Source organism: Sarcophilus harrisii, chromosome 3 (genome assembly GCF_902635505.1).
Source record: "Sarcophilus harrisii chromosome 3, mSarHar1.11, whole genome shotgun sequence".
NCBI classification, from domain to species: Eukaryota; Metazoa; Chordata; class Mammalia; order Dasyuromorphia; family Dasyuridae; genus Sarcophilus; species Sarcophilus harrisii.
The window spans coordinates 514,726,109-514,740,931 of NC_045428.1; the positions used below are offsets into that span (position 1 = coordinate 514,726,109).

The 14,823-nt window shown below is 31.3% G+C and overlaps 1 protein-coding gene across 3 annotated transcripts in view; it reads left to right on the forward strand.

Moving 5' to 3' along the window:
* TMEM135 (transmembrane protein 135) overlaps positions 1 to 14,823 on the forward strand; it is a 299,882-nt gene that overhangs the window by 114,352 nt on the left and 170,707 nt on the right. For all 3 annotated transcript variants that reach the window (XM_031961900.1, XM_003764592.4, XM_031961901.1), the window contains one exon: positions 13,413 to 13,478. In XM_031961900.1, coding sequence (XP_031817760.1) covers positions 13,413 to 13,478 — 66 coding nt within the window. The remainder of the gene's footprint in view (positions 1 to 13,412; positions 13,479 to 14,823) is intronic.

Genomic DNA, 14,823 nt, shown 5'->3' on the forward strand with positions numbered 1-14,823 from the left:
AAAATATATTACTTAGATGAGTAAAACCGCTTCATTTATTTTTTTAGCATGGAAATATTCAATAGCTAATTTTTTGTTAGTGAGATAATTTTTCATTCATATTTTATCATTCTGAACTCTGTAAATTTACAAATGCAATAATAAGCATAATCAATCTTGTTCATTAATAATTTTAATAATAAACTAAACTAATCTTTTAATATAGTGGATTTAGGAAAATGGAACAATTTAAAATATAACAAAATACATTTCTTTTTCTTCATAAAATTATCTGATGCCGTGCTTTGTTTGCTGGTTTTGTGATTGTGGCAAAACTACATGTTGATAATTGGTACATTTCTTTTGCTAGAGATATATCCTTGTTTCCTGCAAAAAACAAACACTTTAAAAAAACATAGAAAGGTGTTCATTGTTCTAGTTAATAATTTATGTTTTAGTTAAAATAGTCCATTTCTTGTTTTCTTTACATTCTTATCTGATGTCTTCTGTGCATCAGCACATACTGTCATACTGTTCCTGATACCCGGAATGGTCTTCCTTTTTCACTTTCATGTCTGAAAATGCTTAGGTTTCTTCAAATCCCAACTCAAGTTGCCATCTCCCTGATTTTCTCAAGTTTCTTGTTTCTGGTACCCCAAGTTAGTTTTTTATTGATTTGCCATATATTTTGTATGTACTTATTTGAGTATATGTTTTTCTTGCTGATCCATTATAAACTCCTTGAGGTCAGGGACTGGTATAGTGCTTATTATATAATCTGTTGCTTATAGTAATGCTTAATAAATGCTTTGTGAATGAATCAGTTAATGACTCTTTCCCCTTGGTTTTGTTCAGTGATTTCATTTAAAAGATCATGGTTTTACATGATACTTTAGATTTCATTATAGAAATATAAAAGAATTAAGTGGTAAAATGTAAAAAAGTTAAACTTTTTATGGCTAATCTAATTCTGTTAATATTTCTCTTGCAAGGTAGTATTTAGCTGTCTATTGACAGAACAATGCTTTAAACCTTTATTATAGGATTACTAAAAAATGTATGGTAAAATATTGATTATTTTCAGATAATTTTTGAAATAATTGTATCTTAATAAAATATCTTTAACACTGATCTTGTACTGAAAAAAACCTAATTTTTCTTTGATGATGTACTACTTTCCTTTTATTTAAAAATCTCGTTCCAGTTAACAGAATTCTGGATAGATCAACTTGTAGCGTAATTTATCTACAATTTTTTTTGTTAAATAAGCCCCTTTCAAATTTTTTTCAATGACATAATACATCAAAAGCAATGTGACAATTTTAAAAGTAGCAGTATATTAAGGGATTAGTTTATTGAAATTAAATTTTGGATTAATAAAGTAATGGAATTACTGGGCAGTAAAAATAATAATCAGCTTAATATATCTGACTATTCCTAATCAAAGGCTTTCTATGTGGAAAAAAATATATTTTACAAAATGGCAATTTCTGCATTTCTTTTTTCTTTTGACCTCCCTCAATGATGTTATTTTTTTAGGGAGCACAATTTCAACCAGTCAGGAGCTTCTGGATGGTTTCTTAATTTCCTTTCTTCCATTTTAGCTAGAAGTTGTATAGCATTAATTTTGTTAGTAATAATAAATTAGTTTCAACCAAGACATTTTTGATGCTAGGTTTACAAGTGCCAAGAATTAGTCTTGTATTATGTCTTTTACATCTCACAGTACTTGTATAAGAATAAATATATTATAGGAAACATCTGACTTAAATGAAAAGAAAGTTGTATAACCTATTGGTTTTCTATAGAAATAATTTCCTGAAAACATTTTCATCAGTATTGATGGGCATAAAAGATTGAGTGAAGTCTTTGAATCTTTTGAGATAGTGAAGAATTCATGTACTGTTTGGGATGTAAGCACCTTAATCATTTGAGGTTGTTCTGCTCTTGTTGCATACTTCTACAAACACTTTCTCCTCCTTGATCTCCCATTTATATCCCTAATACATAGTTATTACACTTCAGTAATATTAATAAACCATTGCATTTTAAAAAATCAGAGAAATAATTTAGATTCAATATATTAAGCTCAGTTTAGCAAACATTTAAATATTATATAAGACAGCATGACATGGGTATTAAAATAATATCTGTAGGAGTCTAAAAGCTATAATTGGTATGAACTCTGTGTTGTGAAATAGCTAATTCATTCAGGTAATTTCATCTGGTATTGACTAAGTATCTAATACTGAGGAATATAAAAGATAAAGGAGATGTATATCTTTGGAGAATGTTTAACAGTGGATCTGAGATATGTATACATGACTCAGGAACAAATAATAGAATTTTCGAAGTGCTTAAAGGAGCTACAAAATAAATTCATGTTCTTAGGAGTAAAACATGATTGTAGCATCCAACTTAATCACAGAATAACAAATTGTTGAAGCTGAAAAACAGTTCAGAGATCATCTGATTGGGAGACAGCATGGTAGAATATTCTAGAAAGTGCTGAGCTTTTTTGGAATTAGAAATCTGAGTTTCATTATTGGCTCTGACATTTATAGTGTTGTAAGTAAATTAATTAACCTCTCCAAATCTCAGTTTTCCCCTTCAAAGACTGGGATAATATTATTTGTAAGATTATTCAGAAAAAAAGTTATTTTGCAAAACACAAAATGTTATATAAATATTAATCTTATTGATGTGAACTATCTAGTTCATTTCTCTAAACATTCATTGAGGAATCTCAGTTCATGTAAGCAGGCAGTGTGATATAACAGTAAACAGAGCAATAGACTTTGAAGCACAGAGACTCAGAGACCTCAGTATAAAGCTCAGATTAAATGACTCTTATGTAAGATCTGCTGATCTCCTGGATTCCTGATATTATCTAAGTAATGACTGTATTTATTTTGCATGTATTTTTAAACTTAATTCTCCATTTATATATTGTGCCTACCTAGAAGAATTTAAGTCACTTGAAGTTAGGACAATTATGTTTCATCTTTGCATGTAGTATAGAGTCTAGCTTATTTTAATTTGTTTAAGAAAATAAAATGCATATTTGTTGAAACTTTAGATCTGGGGACTGGTACTTAGCAGTATCGATTTTTGTATCTTCAAAAGTCACTTTAGCAGAAACCAGTGAAAGCCGGTAAAAAAAAGAATCTCTTATTGTGAAGGAGAGGTCTAGTTTTGAGATTCAGCTCCTAGGGAAACTGCCATATAAAGAGAAGGAGGGAAAAAAATGAGTGATAATAGAATATAAAGATAATGACTGAAATGACCCGAGATTTTAGGAAGAAGAAAACTTGGCTAAAGATTTTGAATTGACACAGGTAAACCAAAAGGGAAAATATTGATAAAAAGGGAATGTGGCTTCAAATCATCTATTATGAATGCAAGCATCTTTAAATCAATGTTAAAGGACAAAAGAAAATGAATAAGGCTAGTTTCTAGCAGATCTTGAAAAGAAGATGGAACCATAGCAAATGTTACTGAATGATTTAATTGAGAAATAAGAATTATGAAAGTAGTATTTTGTAGATTGTTAGCAGAGCAGGAATACTTGGTGATCTTCACCAAAGAAACAAGAGCTAATAACTAATTGAAAATACAAATATATTGGATAATTTTGAAGAAGAAAAGCAAAAAGAAATGACATTAAAGAAAAATCATTTTTCAAGTAAAATATTAATCAAAGACTGTGTTTTGGGACAACTTTTAAGGATTTATAGGTTTTCTAAACTTAATACAAGTCAGAAACCCTAAATATCCCAATGCAAATAATAATAATAATAATAAAAACTAGGCAGAAGTTCTGAAAGCAGAAAATAAATATATCTTAGAAAAAAGGGGAAAATAAGACTAAAAAGAGAAAGTTACTTTTAGTGTCTTAGCAACAACATTGATAAGATAGCAAAGAATCCATTAAGAGATTTCTTTTTAAAAGGAGAAAACTTAAGTGGCACCAAGGTGGTGGAGAGTAGACAGAACTTTGCCTGAGCTCTTTCTGGCTTTCCTCAGAATGTAAATCAAACCTCTGAATGGATTTTGGAGTGACAGAATCCACAAATCTTTGGAGTGTAATAATTTTTTAGCTTAAGATATCTTGGAAGAACTTCAGGAAAGGTCTGTCTCAGTTGGGCATGGGGGAAATGTACAGGTATGGAGGGGAGGCCCAGAATGAAGAGGCCTAGTGCAGTGAATGTAGTGGGAGACTCAGCCAAAATACACCACCATTGGCTACTCTTTCTTGGTTCAGAAAGTCAGTGAATTAGCATATTAGCTGTGAGATTACAATGCAACTATAGAAGGCAAATAGTGAGCCCATGAACCCCAGTATAACAGGGGAGACTTAGCCAGGCCCATCCAGTGTAGTAGGAAGCCTGCAGTCCTACCAGTCCCAGAGCAGATAATGAGGAGAAGCCCCTGTTGATTTGGAGAGGAAGCTTGGAACAATCTCCTCTGTGCCTTAGGAGCAGATCTCAACCTTTAAAAATGAGCAAAAAAGCAAAAAAGCAAAAAAAAAAAAAAAAAAAAAAAATCTGATGATAGTTACTATGGAGACAGGGAAGAACAAAAAACAACCCAGAAGAGGACACAGAAGGTGTCCTTCCAGGTGAAGCCTCAAAGGTGGATATGAACAGGTCTCAAGCTCAAAAGGCTTTCGTAGAAGAGTTCAAAAAGGATCAAGTGAAGATCCTTGAAAAATAGAATTGGCAAAATGGAAAAAGAGAACAGTTTCTTAAAAAATTGATGAAATGGAAAAGAAAATCCAATGAACAAAACAACTTCTTTAAAAGTACAATTGGCCAAATGCAAAATAGAAGTAAAAAAGCTAACTGAAGAAAATAATTCACTAAAAATTAGAATTGGACAAATAGAAGTGAATGACTCAATGAGACATCAAGAGTGCATCAAATAAAACCAAAAAATTAAAAAAAAGAAAGAAACCCAAGAAAATGTAAAGTCTCATTGGGGGGGAAACAAAAACAAAAACAAAACTGACCTGGAAAATAGATCCAGGAATGGTAATCTAAGAATTATTGGACTATTGAAAACCACTATGGGGAAAAAAAAAGCCTGGACAACATCTTTGAAGAAATCATTAAGGAAAACTATCCTGACAACTTGGAACCAGAGAGTAAAATAGTCATTAAAAGAATCAATTAATTACCTCCTAAAAAGAAATCTCAAAATGTGAAAACTCCAAGCTAAATATCAGAATTTTCAGATGAAGGGGAAAATAGTTCAAGTAGCCAGAAAGAAACATTTTAAAAATTGAGGAGCCACAATCAAGACTAACCAGGACCTAGCAACTTCCACTTTAAAGGAATGAAGGGCCTGGAATAAAATATTCTCAAAGGCAAAGGAGTTTGAAATACAACCAAGAATCAATTACCCAGCAAAAATAAGTATTGCCTTTTAAGGGAAAAGATGGATATTCAATGAAATAGGGGATTTTCAATCAGTTTTTTTATAAAAAGACCAGAGCTGAATACAAAATTTGATCATCAAATACAAGACCCAAGAGAAGCACTAAAAGAGAAGGAAAAAAAAAATGTTTTTTAAAGGTTAAAAAGTTTACATCACTGCATGGAATGATAAGTGTAATAACTCTTGAGAATTGTACCTTTGGGTAATTGAGAGGAGTATACTTAGTTTACCCTAATGTGATGATATAAAAAAGAAATTTAGGATAGAAAAGGAATTGTACTTGGAGAAGAGAAAGGGGAGGTTAAATGAGGTCACATGAATGGGCAAAAAGACCTATTATAGAAAAAAGAATTAAAAGAGAGGGATGAGCATTGTTTGAAACTTAATCTCACCAGATTTGGCTAGAGGGAATATCATACATACTTAGTTTGTTACAGTAACTTGTGTTGCCTTATAGGGGAGTAGGAGGGGAAAGGGGAAAGGATAGGGGAAGGCTAATAGAAGGGAAAGTAGAAGTAGAAGGGGAAAGGGATAGAAATGGGGGCTATAAAAAGGGAGAGTAGAAGGAGGGAAGTGGTGGTCAGAGGCAAAGCACTGTTGAAGAGAGAAAAGATGAAAGAAAAGAAAAAAGTATAACTTGGAAAAAATAGGATGGCGGGAAATAGAGAGTTAATAATTTTAACTGTGAATGTGAATGGGATAGCCTGTCCCATAAGATAGAAGTAGATAGCAGAGTGGATTAAAAGCTAGAATCCTACAATATGTTTTTTTACAAGAAACATATTTGAAGGAGAGAGATAAATGCAGAGTAAAGGTAAAAGGCTGGAGAAGAATCCATTCTGCTTCAGCTGAAGTAAAAAAAAAAAAAAAAGCAGAGGCAGCGATTCTGATTTCAGATCAAGCAAAATAATATCAGATCAAGCAAAAATAGATCTAATTAAAAGAAGTAAGGAAGGAAACCACATCTTGCTAATGGGTACTTTAGATAATGAACTAATATCAATAATAAATACATATGCATCAAGTGGCATAGCATCCACATTCCTAGAGAAGTTAAGTAAGTTATAATAAGATTTAGATAGTAAAACTATACTAATGGGGAATCTCAGTGACCCTTTGTCTTAACTATATATGTCTAACCACAAAATAAAGATGTAAAAGAGATAAGGAGATGAATAGAATTTTAAATAGGATTTGATAGGTATGATCTGTGGAGAAAATTGAATGGTGATAGAAAGGAATATACTTTTTTTCTCAGTGGTATGGTACCTACACAAAAATTGACCATGTATTAGAGCATAAAAACCTCACAATCAAATGCAGAAATGCAGTAAATGCATTTCAGATCATGATGGAATAAAAATTACATGTAATTTTTTAAATTGGGGAAAATGGACCAAAAATTGATTGGAAACTAAATAATCCTGAAGAATGAGTGGGTGAAACAAGTAACCATAGAAACAGCCTATAATTTCATCCAAGAAAAGAATGAGACAACATAGCAAAACTTATGCTATACAGCTGAAGTAGTTCCTTGTAAAGGGTTGAAACTTTGAATAGGTGCATTTGAATCTGAATAGGTGTACTTGAATCTGACAACTGAGCACTTATGGCTAATTACCTATTTGAAATATGATAATGACTCTATTAGCATATGTTTAGATAAATGGCTCTTCTTACCTTTGATGCTGGCTTAATGTTTGGTGTAAAGATAATCCTAGGGAAGGATTAGAGGGTGGGGTGACAGAGGCCACATTTCACTTGGCTGCAGGACAAGGAGAAAGGTGGAGATTCTGGACTTGAGAATTGAAGAGAGGTCCTTGGCAAAACTGCTGGCAGTTTTGTCCATCTCCTTCACTTCTTCCCCTAAAGACCAAGGACTTTTGCTTATCCTGACTCTGGCTGATTGTGAGACCTCAAGGGAACCCAGACTTTACAGTTCCTAGGGGAAATTTTATATCTCTGTTGATGCTTATATGAATTAAATAGAAAAGAGATGATCAGTGAATTGGGCATACACTTAAAAAGCTAGAATAAGAGAAAATTAACCTCTCCCCCCATCAAATGCCAAATTTGAAATTCTGAAAATAGATTAGTAAAATTGAAAGTAAGAAAACTATTGAACTAAAAGTTGGTTTTATGAAAAAACTCAACAAAATAGACTTTAGTTAATTGATTAGAAAAAGGAAAAAAGAAAACCAAATTACCAGTATCAGAAATAAAAAGCATGAACTTACCACTATTGAAGAGGACAGTAAAGCAATAATTAGGAGCTATCTTGCCCAATTGTATGTCAATAAATCTGATAATCTTAAGTGAAATAACTGAATACTTATAAAAATATACTTTGCCCATATTAGCGGATGAAGAAATACATTATTTAACCAGTCCCATTTTAGAAAAAAAGAAATTGAACAAGCCATCAATGAACTCCTTAAGAAAAAAATCTCTAGGACCAGATGGATTTATAAGTCAATTCTACCATTTAAAGAACAATTCTAATACTATATAAACCATTTGGAAAAATAGGGGAAGAAGGAGTCTTAACAAATTCCTTTGATGACCTAGGTGCTGATACAAATCAGAAAAGGCCAAAAAAGAGAAAATTATAGAATAAATATTGACAGAAAAGTCAAAAACAAAATACTCACAAAGAAATTCCAGCAATTTATCATCAAGATAATATATTATGCTTAAGTAGGATTTATGCCAGGAATGATTGGTTCATTATTAGGGCTGGTTCAATATCAGAAAACTATTAGCGTAATTGTCTACATCAACAACCAGACTACCGAAATCATATGATTATAGCAATAAATGAAGAAATATCATTTGACAAAATGTAGATTATCATTCTTTACAGACGATATGATTGGTATACTTAAGAGAATCAACTAAAAACTATTGAAGCAATTAACAAGTTTAGCAAAGTTGCAAGATATAACATAAACCCATATAAATCATAAATAACATATAGAAATGCTACCAACAAAGTCTAGCAACAAGACATAAGAGAAATCCCATTTAAATATCCCATTTAAAATAGAAATAGAGAAATCCCATTTAAAATACCTGTAGATAATTTTAAAAATTTGGGAGTCTACCTGCCAAGACAAAGCCAGGAGCTAAGTGAACACAATTACAAATCACACAAAGATTTAAATAATTGGAAGAATATCAAGTACTTATGGATAGGCTGAGCTAATAGAGTAATAATGACAATTCTGTCTAAATTAATCTACTCATTAAGTGCTATACCAGTCAAACTGCCAAGAAATTATTTTATAGAGCTAGGAAAAAATAACAAAATTCCACCTGGAAGAACAAAAAGAACAAGAATTTCAAGGAAATTAATGAAAAAAAAAATGCAAAGGAAGGTGACCTAAAGATCTAAAACTATATTATAAAGCAGTAATTATCAAAGTCATTTTGTACTGGCTAAGATATAATATAGTGGATCAGTGGAACGGGTTAGGTTCACAATTCACAATACTTAATGATTATAGTAATCTAGTGTTTGATAAACCCCCAAACTCCAACTTCTGGGAGTTTTTCACTATTTGAGAAAAACTGCTGGGAAAAATTGGAAAATAGTATGGCAGAAACTAGACATTAACTAACACCTAACATCCTATACTAAGATAAGGTCAAAAAGGGTTCATGATTTTGACAGAGATTGCTATTATAAGCAAATTAGAAGTACAAGGGATTATCTACCTCTCTCTGATCTGTGGAGAAGGGAGGATTTATGGCCAAAGAAGAACTGGAGAACATTATGAAATGAATAATTTTGATTGTATTAAGTTAAAAAGTTTTTGCACAAACAAAACCAATATAGTCAAGATTAGAAGGGAATCAAAAATCTGGGAAAGTTTTTTTTTACATCTAGTGTTTCTGATAAAGGCCTTGTTTTTAAAATATATAAAGAATTGACTCAAACTTAAGACTACAAGTCATTCTCCAATTGATAAATGGCCAAAGGATATGAATAGACAATTCAGATGAAGAAATTAGAGCTATTTCTAATCATATGAAAAATGCTCTAAATCTCGATTTATTAGAGAAATGTAAATTTGGATAACTCTGAGGACCATTTCATACCTCTCAGATTGGCTAAATTCACAGGAAAAGATAATGATAAAATGTTGGAGGGGATGTGGAAAAACTGGAATTTTTTTGGAAAATGGAAAAACCATTATTGGTGGAATTGTGAATAGATTCAACCATTCTGGAGAGCAATTTGGAACTATGCCCAAAAAGTTATGAAACTGTGTATATCCTTTGGTACAGCAGTGCCACTACTGGGTCTCTATCCCAAAGAGATAATGAAAAAGGGAAAAGAACCCAAATATGCACGAAATGTTTGTAGAAGCCATTTTGTAGTGGTAAGTGGTAAGGAATTGGAAACTAAGTAGATGTCCTATCAGTTGGGGAATGGGTGAATACGTTATGGTACATTAAAGTAATGGAATATTGTTCTATATGAAATGGTGAGCAGGTTGATTTAAGAAGAGCCTGGAAAGATTAATGTATTTTGCAAAGTAAAAAAGCCATTATTTTTTTAAAAAAAAGTTTCAACAAAAAGAATAAAAGTGACTATTAAAAGTAGAAAACCAGAAGTAAAAAATTATAGTGGAGGAACAAGCCAGAAACATTATGGACTAAACATCACAATTCTCTGGCAGATGTATAAATCAATATATATCTTTTTAAATTGATACTACCATCATTGTTCTCATGTTGACAGAAATGGTGATCAATTATGAATCTAAAAAACTGTTTTCAAAGTCTTAAACCTACCTCCAGCAAGGTAAATCTTTGGGTGAGGGGGAGGCAATAAGTTAGAGGTGATGAGATCAGGAAATTATTCTTAAAGAATTTATATGTGAGCTGAGCGTTGAAGGAACCTAGGCAGTGGCAGAGATGAAGCAGGGAATTAGGGTAGATCTAAATCAGGGGTCGTCAAACTTTTTAAATAGGGGACCAGTTTACTGTCCCTCAGACTGTTGGAGGGCTGGAAGTATATATAGTATGTATAGTAAGTATAGTATATAGTACATATAGCAAAAAGAAAAACTTTTGTTTTGTGGGCCTTTAAATAAAGAAACTTCATAGGCCTGGGTGAGGGGGATAAACGTCCTCAGCTGCTGCATCTGGCCCTCGGGCATAGTTTGAGAACTCCTGATCTAAATGCATGAAGAGAGAATAATATTGTATATTCTAAAAGTTTCAGTGATGTTTTAATGTATTAATGTTTGATATTTATTTAGCTATTAAAGCTCAGATGATATTGAATTAAATATCCTTTAATTATAAAAATATTAGTCTTGATATTTAAATAAGGAATTATTTAATAGCTATTGTCTTAAAATCTGCTCTTAAGACTTTTCTGACACTATTAATACTCCTGGAAAGGTTGTAGCCATTAATACTCCTGAAAAGTTGTAGGCAGGTGTGAACAGCTTTAAGTACTTAACTATGGCAATTGTATTTGCTCCTAGCAGTTGTGAAAACCTGTTTTTAATCATAATTTTACTAATAATTGGTATGACCTCAATAAATTACTGACATAGTTTGAGCCTCAGTTCCCTCACATGTAAAATTAGAGGTTTTGATAAAATAATTTCTATGGTATCTTCATATATAATGTTATGCTAATGAAAACAGAACTTTTATAAAATGTGTATTATATGCCAAAAATAGTCATTAACTGTTCTTGTAAACATGGAAAAAATGTCTTTAGTGGAGTTTTCAACCATTCTTTTCTTAGCTCTGCTTTCTAAGATATCAATAACTTGAATTAATACACAAATAGCATGTTTTTTTAAATTTACGGGTGGCACAAAGCTGAGAGGTATAGCTTTCACCTTTTATGATAGTATCCTAAAGGCTTTTGATAGACTAAAATGATGGCAGTAGCAAGACCATATTTATGCTTCTTAACTTTTAAGTAATGAATGTTGGGCTCAAGAAACATGTGCTAAGCGCTTTACAACTATTCTCTCATTTGAACCTCACAAATGGGATGCTTTATTATCTCAATTTTATTTTATTTTTGGAAAAAAATTAAGGCAGATGAAGGTTGTGAGTTAGTATATAAGGTCACATTTAAACTTAAGTCTTCTTGAGTCTAGGCAACTTCCTCAGAAAATCTTGTTGAAGTTGAAATTTCATTCATTTTGAGCTCTTTACTTTATCATACAATCAAAGTTGTAAAGGACTCTGCACACCATTTAGTTCAACTTTTCTTGAATAAGACTTGTCCGTACAATGAACTTGATAGGGGATTGTCTAGTCTTTGATGACTTCCACTGAGGAGAATCTTACTACCTTCTAAAATACTCCATTGTACATTAATATAGTTCTAAAGGTTAAAAAGTTTTCTTTTACTTCAAACCTAAGTTTTACTCTGCACTACTCATTGCTTCATGTCTCCTTTTCTCATGAATTCTTTCATTGTCTTAAGAATTATAATCTTGTATTTTACTCAAGTTGCCTTTTCTACATGTTATATATTCCTAGTTCTTTCATTTGATATATATGATTATTTCTGAGATATTCAGCAGATTCCTTGAATATACTGGATATTTCCTACTTTATCAATGTCTTTTCCTAAAGTGTGACTCTGAAATTGAATGCAGCATGCCACATGTGGTCTACTTAGGAAAGAGTATGAGCTTTACAGTCTTGAATACTAAGCTCTTCAGTACAGCCTAAGATTAGATTAACGATTGATTTTGGGGGAGGATATCATATTGTCTTGAATGTTTATATCACTATAACTCAATTCCTTTCAATTGGTTTTTTGCTTAGTCTTCTATCCCTGATTCCGATACTTAAGATGCATGTTTATTAAGCCTGATGTTCATGACTTAAAAGTTAAGAAAAATAAACATAGTTTTACTAGTTACACAATTTTAGTCTATCAAAAGCCTTTTGCATTGTATCATCAAAATGTGATAGCTATACCTCTCAGCTTTGTGCCATCCATAAATTTAATAAACATGCTATCTATGCATTAATTCAAATTATTGAAATCTTAGAGGACAGAACAAAGAAAAGAATGGTTGGAAAGTCCACTAAAAACATTCTTTCAAGTTTATATGGACTGATTAATGACCACATTTGGTATATTTTTGTATTTCAAGCAATTTCAAATCTATATTTTTGTAGTATGGTCTAGTTAACATATTGCCATCTTCTCCATGAGGAGAATAGGATAAAGGATATAGAGCCATTCAACATTTTATCTTTTAATCAATTAATATGATTAGAACCAGGGATACTATTGTAATCCAGAGTTTCTGATTCTTATGTCATATAAAGAATGCAATATGTATGTGTGTGTGTGTGTGTGTGTGTGTGTGCGATATTTTTAAGTAAATTGTTAATGATGAGATGGTTAATTTTTATTTCTTTTCTGAAATGCATTGATATCTTTTTATATCTTTTTAATTTCTAATAGCTCTGAAAGCTGCTAAGGATAAACAAATTATTTAAAAACCAAACAAAATAAGGAACAAGTTTAGCAAAACCAACCAATATTACAGTTTTGTCTGATAGTACTTATAATATTTCACCTGCATAGTCCTCACCTCTGCAAAGAAGGGAAAAGATTCATTTTCTCTTTCCCAGAGCAGAACTTCTTTGTCAGTACTGAATTCACTTTGATTTTTTGTTGTTTCCATTTCTGCTATTGTATTCCTTTTTTATATTGCTTCACTGGATCTGTTTATTTCATACCATAATACTTCCTATAAGTTTTCCTATATTCATTGAATTCTTTATATGCATACTTTATTACTGTGCAAGAATAACCTAGTAAATTTCATATGTCAGGAATTTTTTAGTCATTCCTCAATTGATGAACTAAACATCAGTGTCTTATGGTTCTTTGCTAAACGATTTTTATTGATATGTATTTTATGATGATAAACTTTATCATATAAAATAAGTTCATATTTTAAAATATTACTTCTTATTTTTAATTACAGGCCACAGAAACATTGTTTAGAATGGGAGTAGCGCGAGGAATCATCACAACTTTAAGAAATGGAGAAGTGAGTTCAAACTATTAATGTACTTTGAAATTTTCAGTTTGTTAGATAGAATTTTATTTCTTTCATCAATAATGTGTTGCCTCTTGATTTCTTGATATATATAAAGAAATAGCATGTCCCAATTTGACAAAAAATAGAAATCAAGGTACTGTGTAAAAATTTGTAAATGTACATAATTCTTACATGCATATTTCAAAATTAGTTTTATTGCTACCTTTTTCTTTTTTGCCCCAAATTTATTTTAAGAAAAACAGAAAAGCAGTACAAAACAAAATGAAACAAAACAAAAGAGAACAATTATCATGTGCCCAGCAGAATATCAGGGAGGATTCAAAATATATAACAACAAATACCAATTTAAGAAAGTATATATATTAGTAGAGGAAATTATATTCACGAGTGTCTGTCTTTACTTTCTTGTAAATTATTCTTTTTGTTCTCTGCTGCACACCTTATTTACTTTATTCTTTCCCCCCCCTTTTATTCACCCCACCACTAAAGATATAATATAATATATTATAGATATATATATATATATTAATATATTAAAGATATATTTAATATATACAATATATTATATACAATATATTTAATATATATTTAATATATACAAATGTATATACACACACACACACACACACACACATATCCCACATACACACATTTTTCCTCTCCTTGCTAGCTTTTTTCTTAAATTCTGCTCCATAACTTGGTTTACTATTACTTAACCTGACCCTACCCAGGGATCTCCCTTGTCTTCTTTCCTCACCTTTTGCTTCCCCATTCACCCATCCCTTTTTCCTTATTTCTTTATAGATTTTGGAGAGTGCTATACCTTTCATGTTATAAATGTAATGTTGCCTATTCAACCCATACCTGATGTGAGTAGGTTTTCAGACTATGGCCCCTCTCCTCCCTCTAATATTTTTGTGTCTATTCTTCTTCTGCACCTCATTTGTATAATGATTACTATTTTTGCCTTTACTCTGCCAGTCTTTCTTTTGAGCTTACCCTATTGTTGATGTAAATCTTAAACATAACGTATATATTTTCCATGAAGAAAAAACTTAAACAATTTGTTCATGTTTAAACAGTTTGTTCTTGTCGAATTCCTTAAAATTGCTCTTTCAGATTGGCTCTTATATGTTAAATTTTCTGTTAAGTTTGGGTAGAAACTCCTGAAAATCTGTAAGTTCCTTGGCATGTCCATTTTTTCATTCAAAGTTATAGATAATTTTGCTGGATATGAAAATTTTGGCTTCAGGCCTGGTTCTTTTGTTTGTAGATATGATTCCAAGACTTGTGATCTTTTATTGTGGCTGCTGATAAGTCTAGCACAATTCTA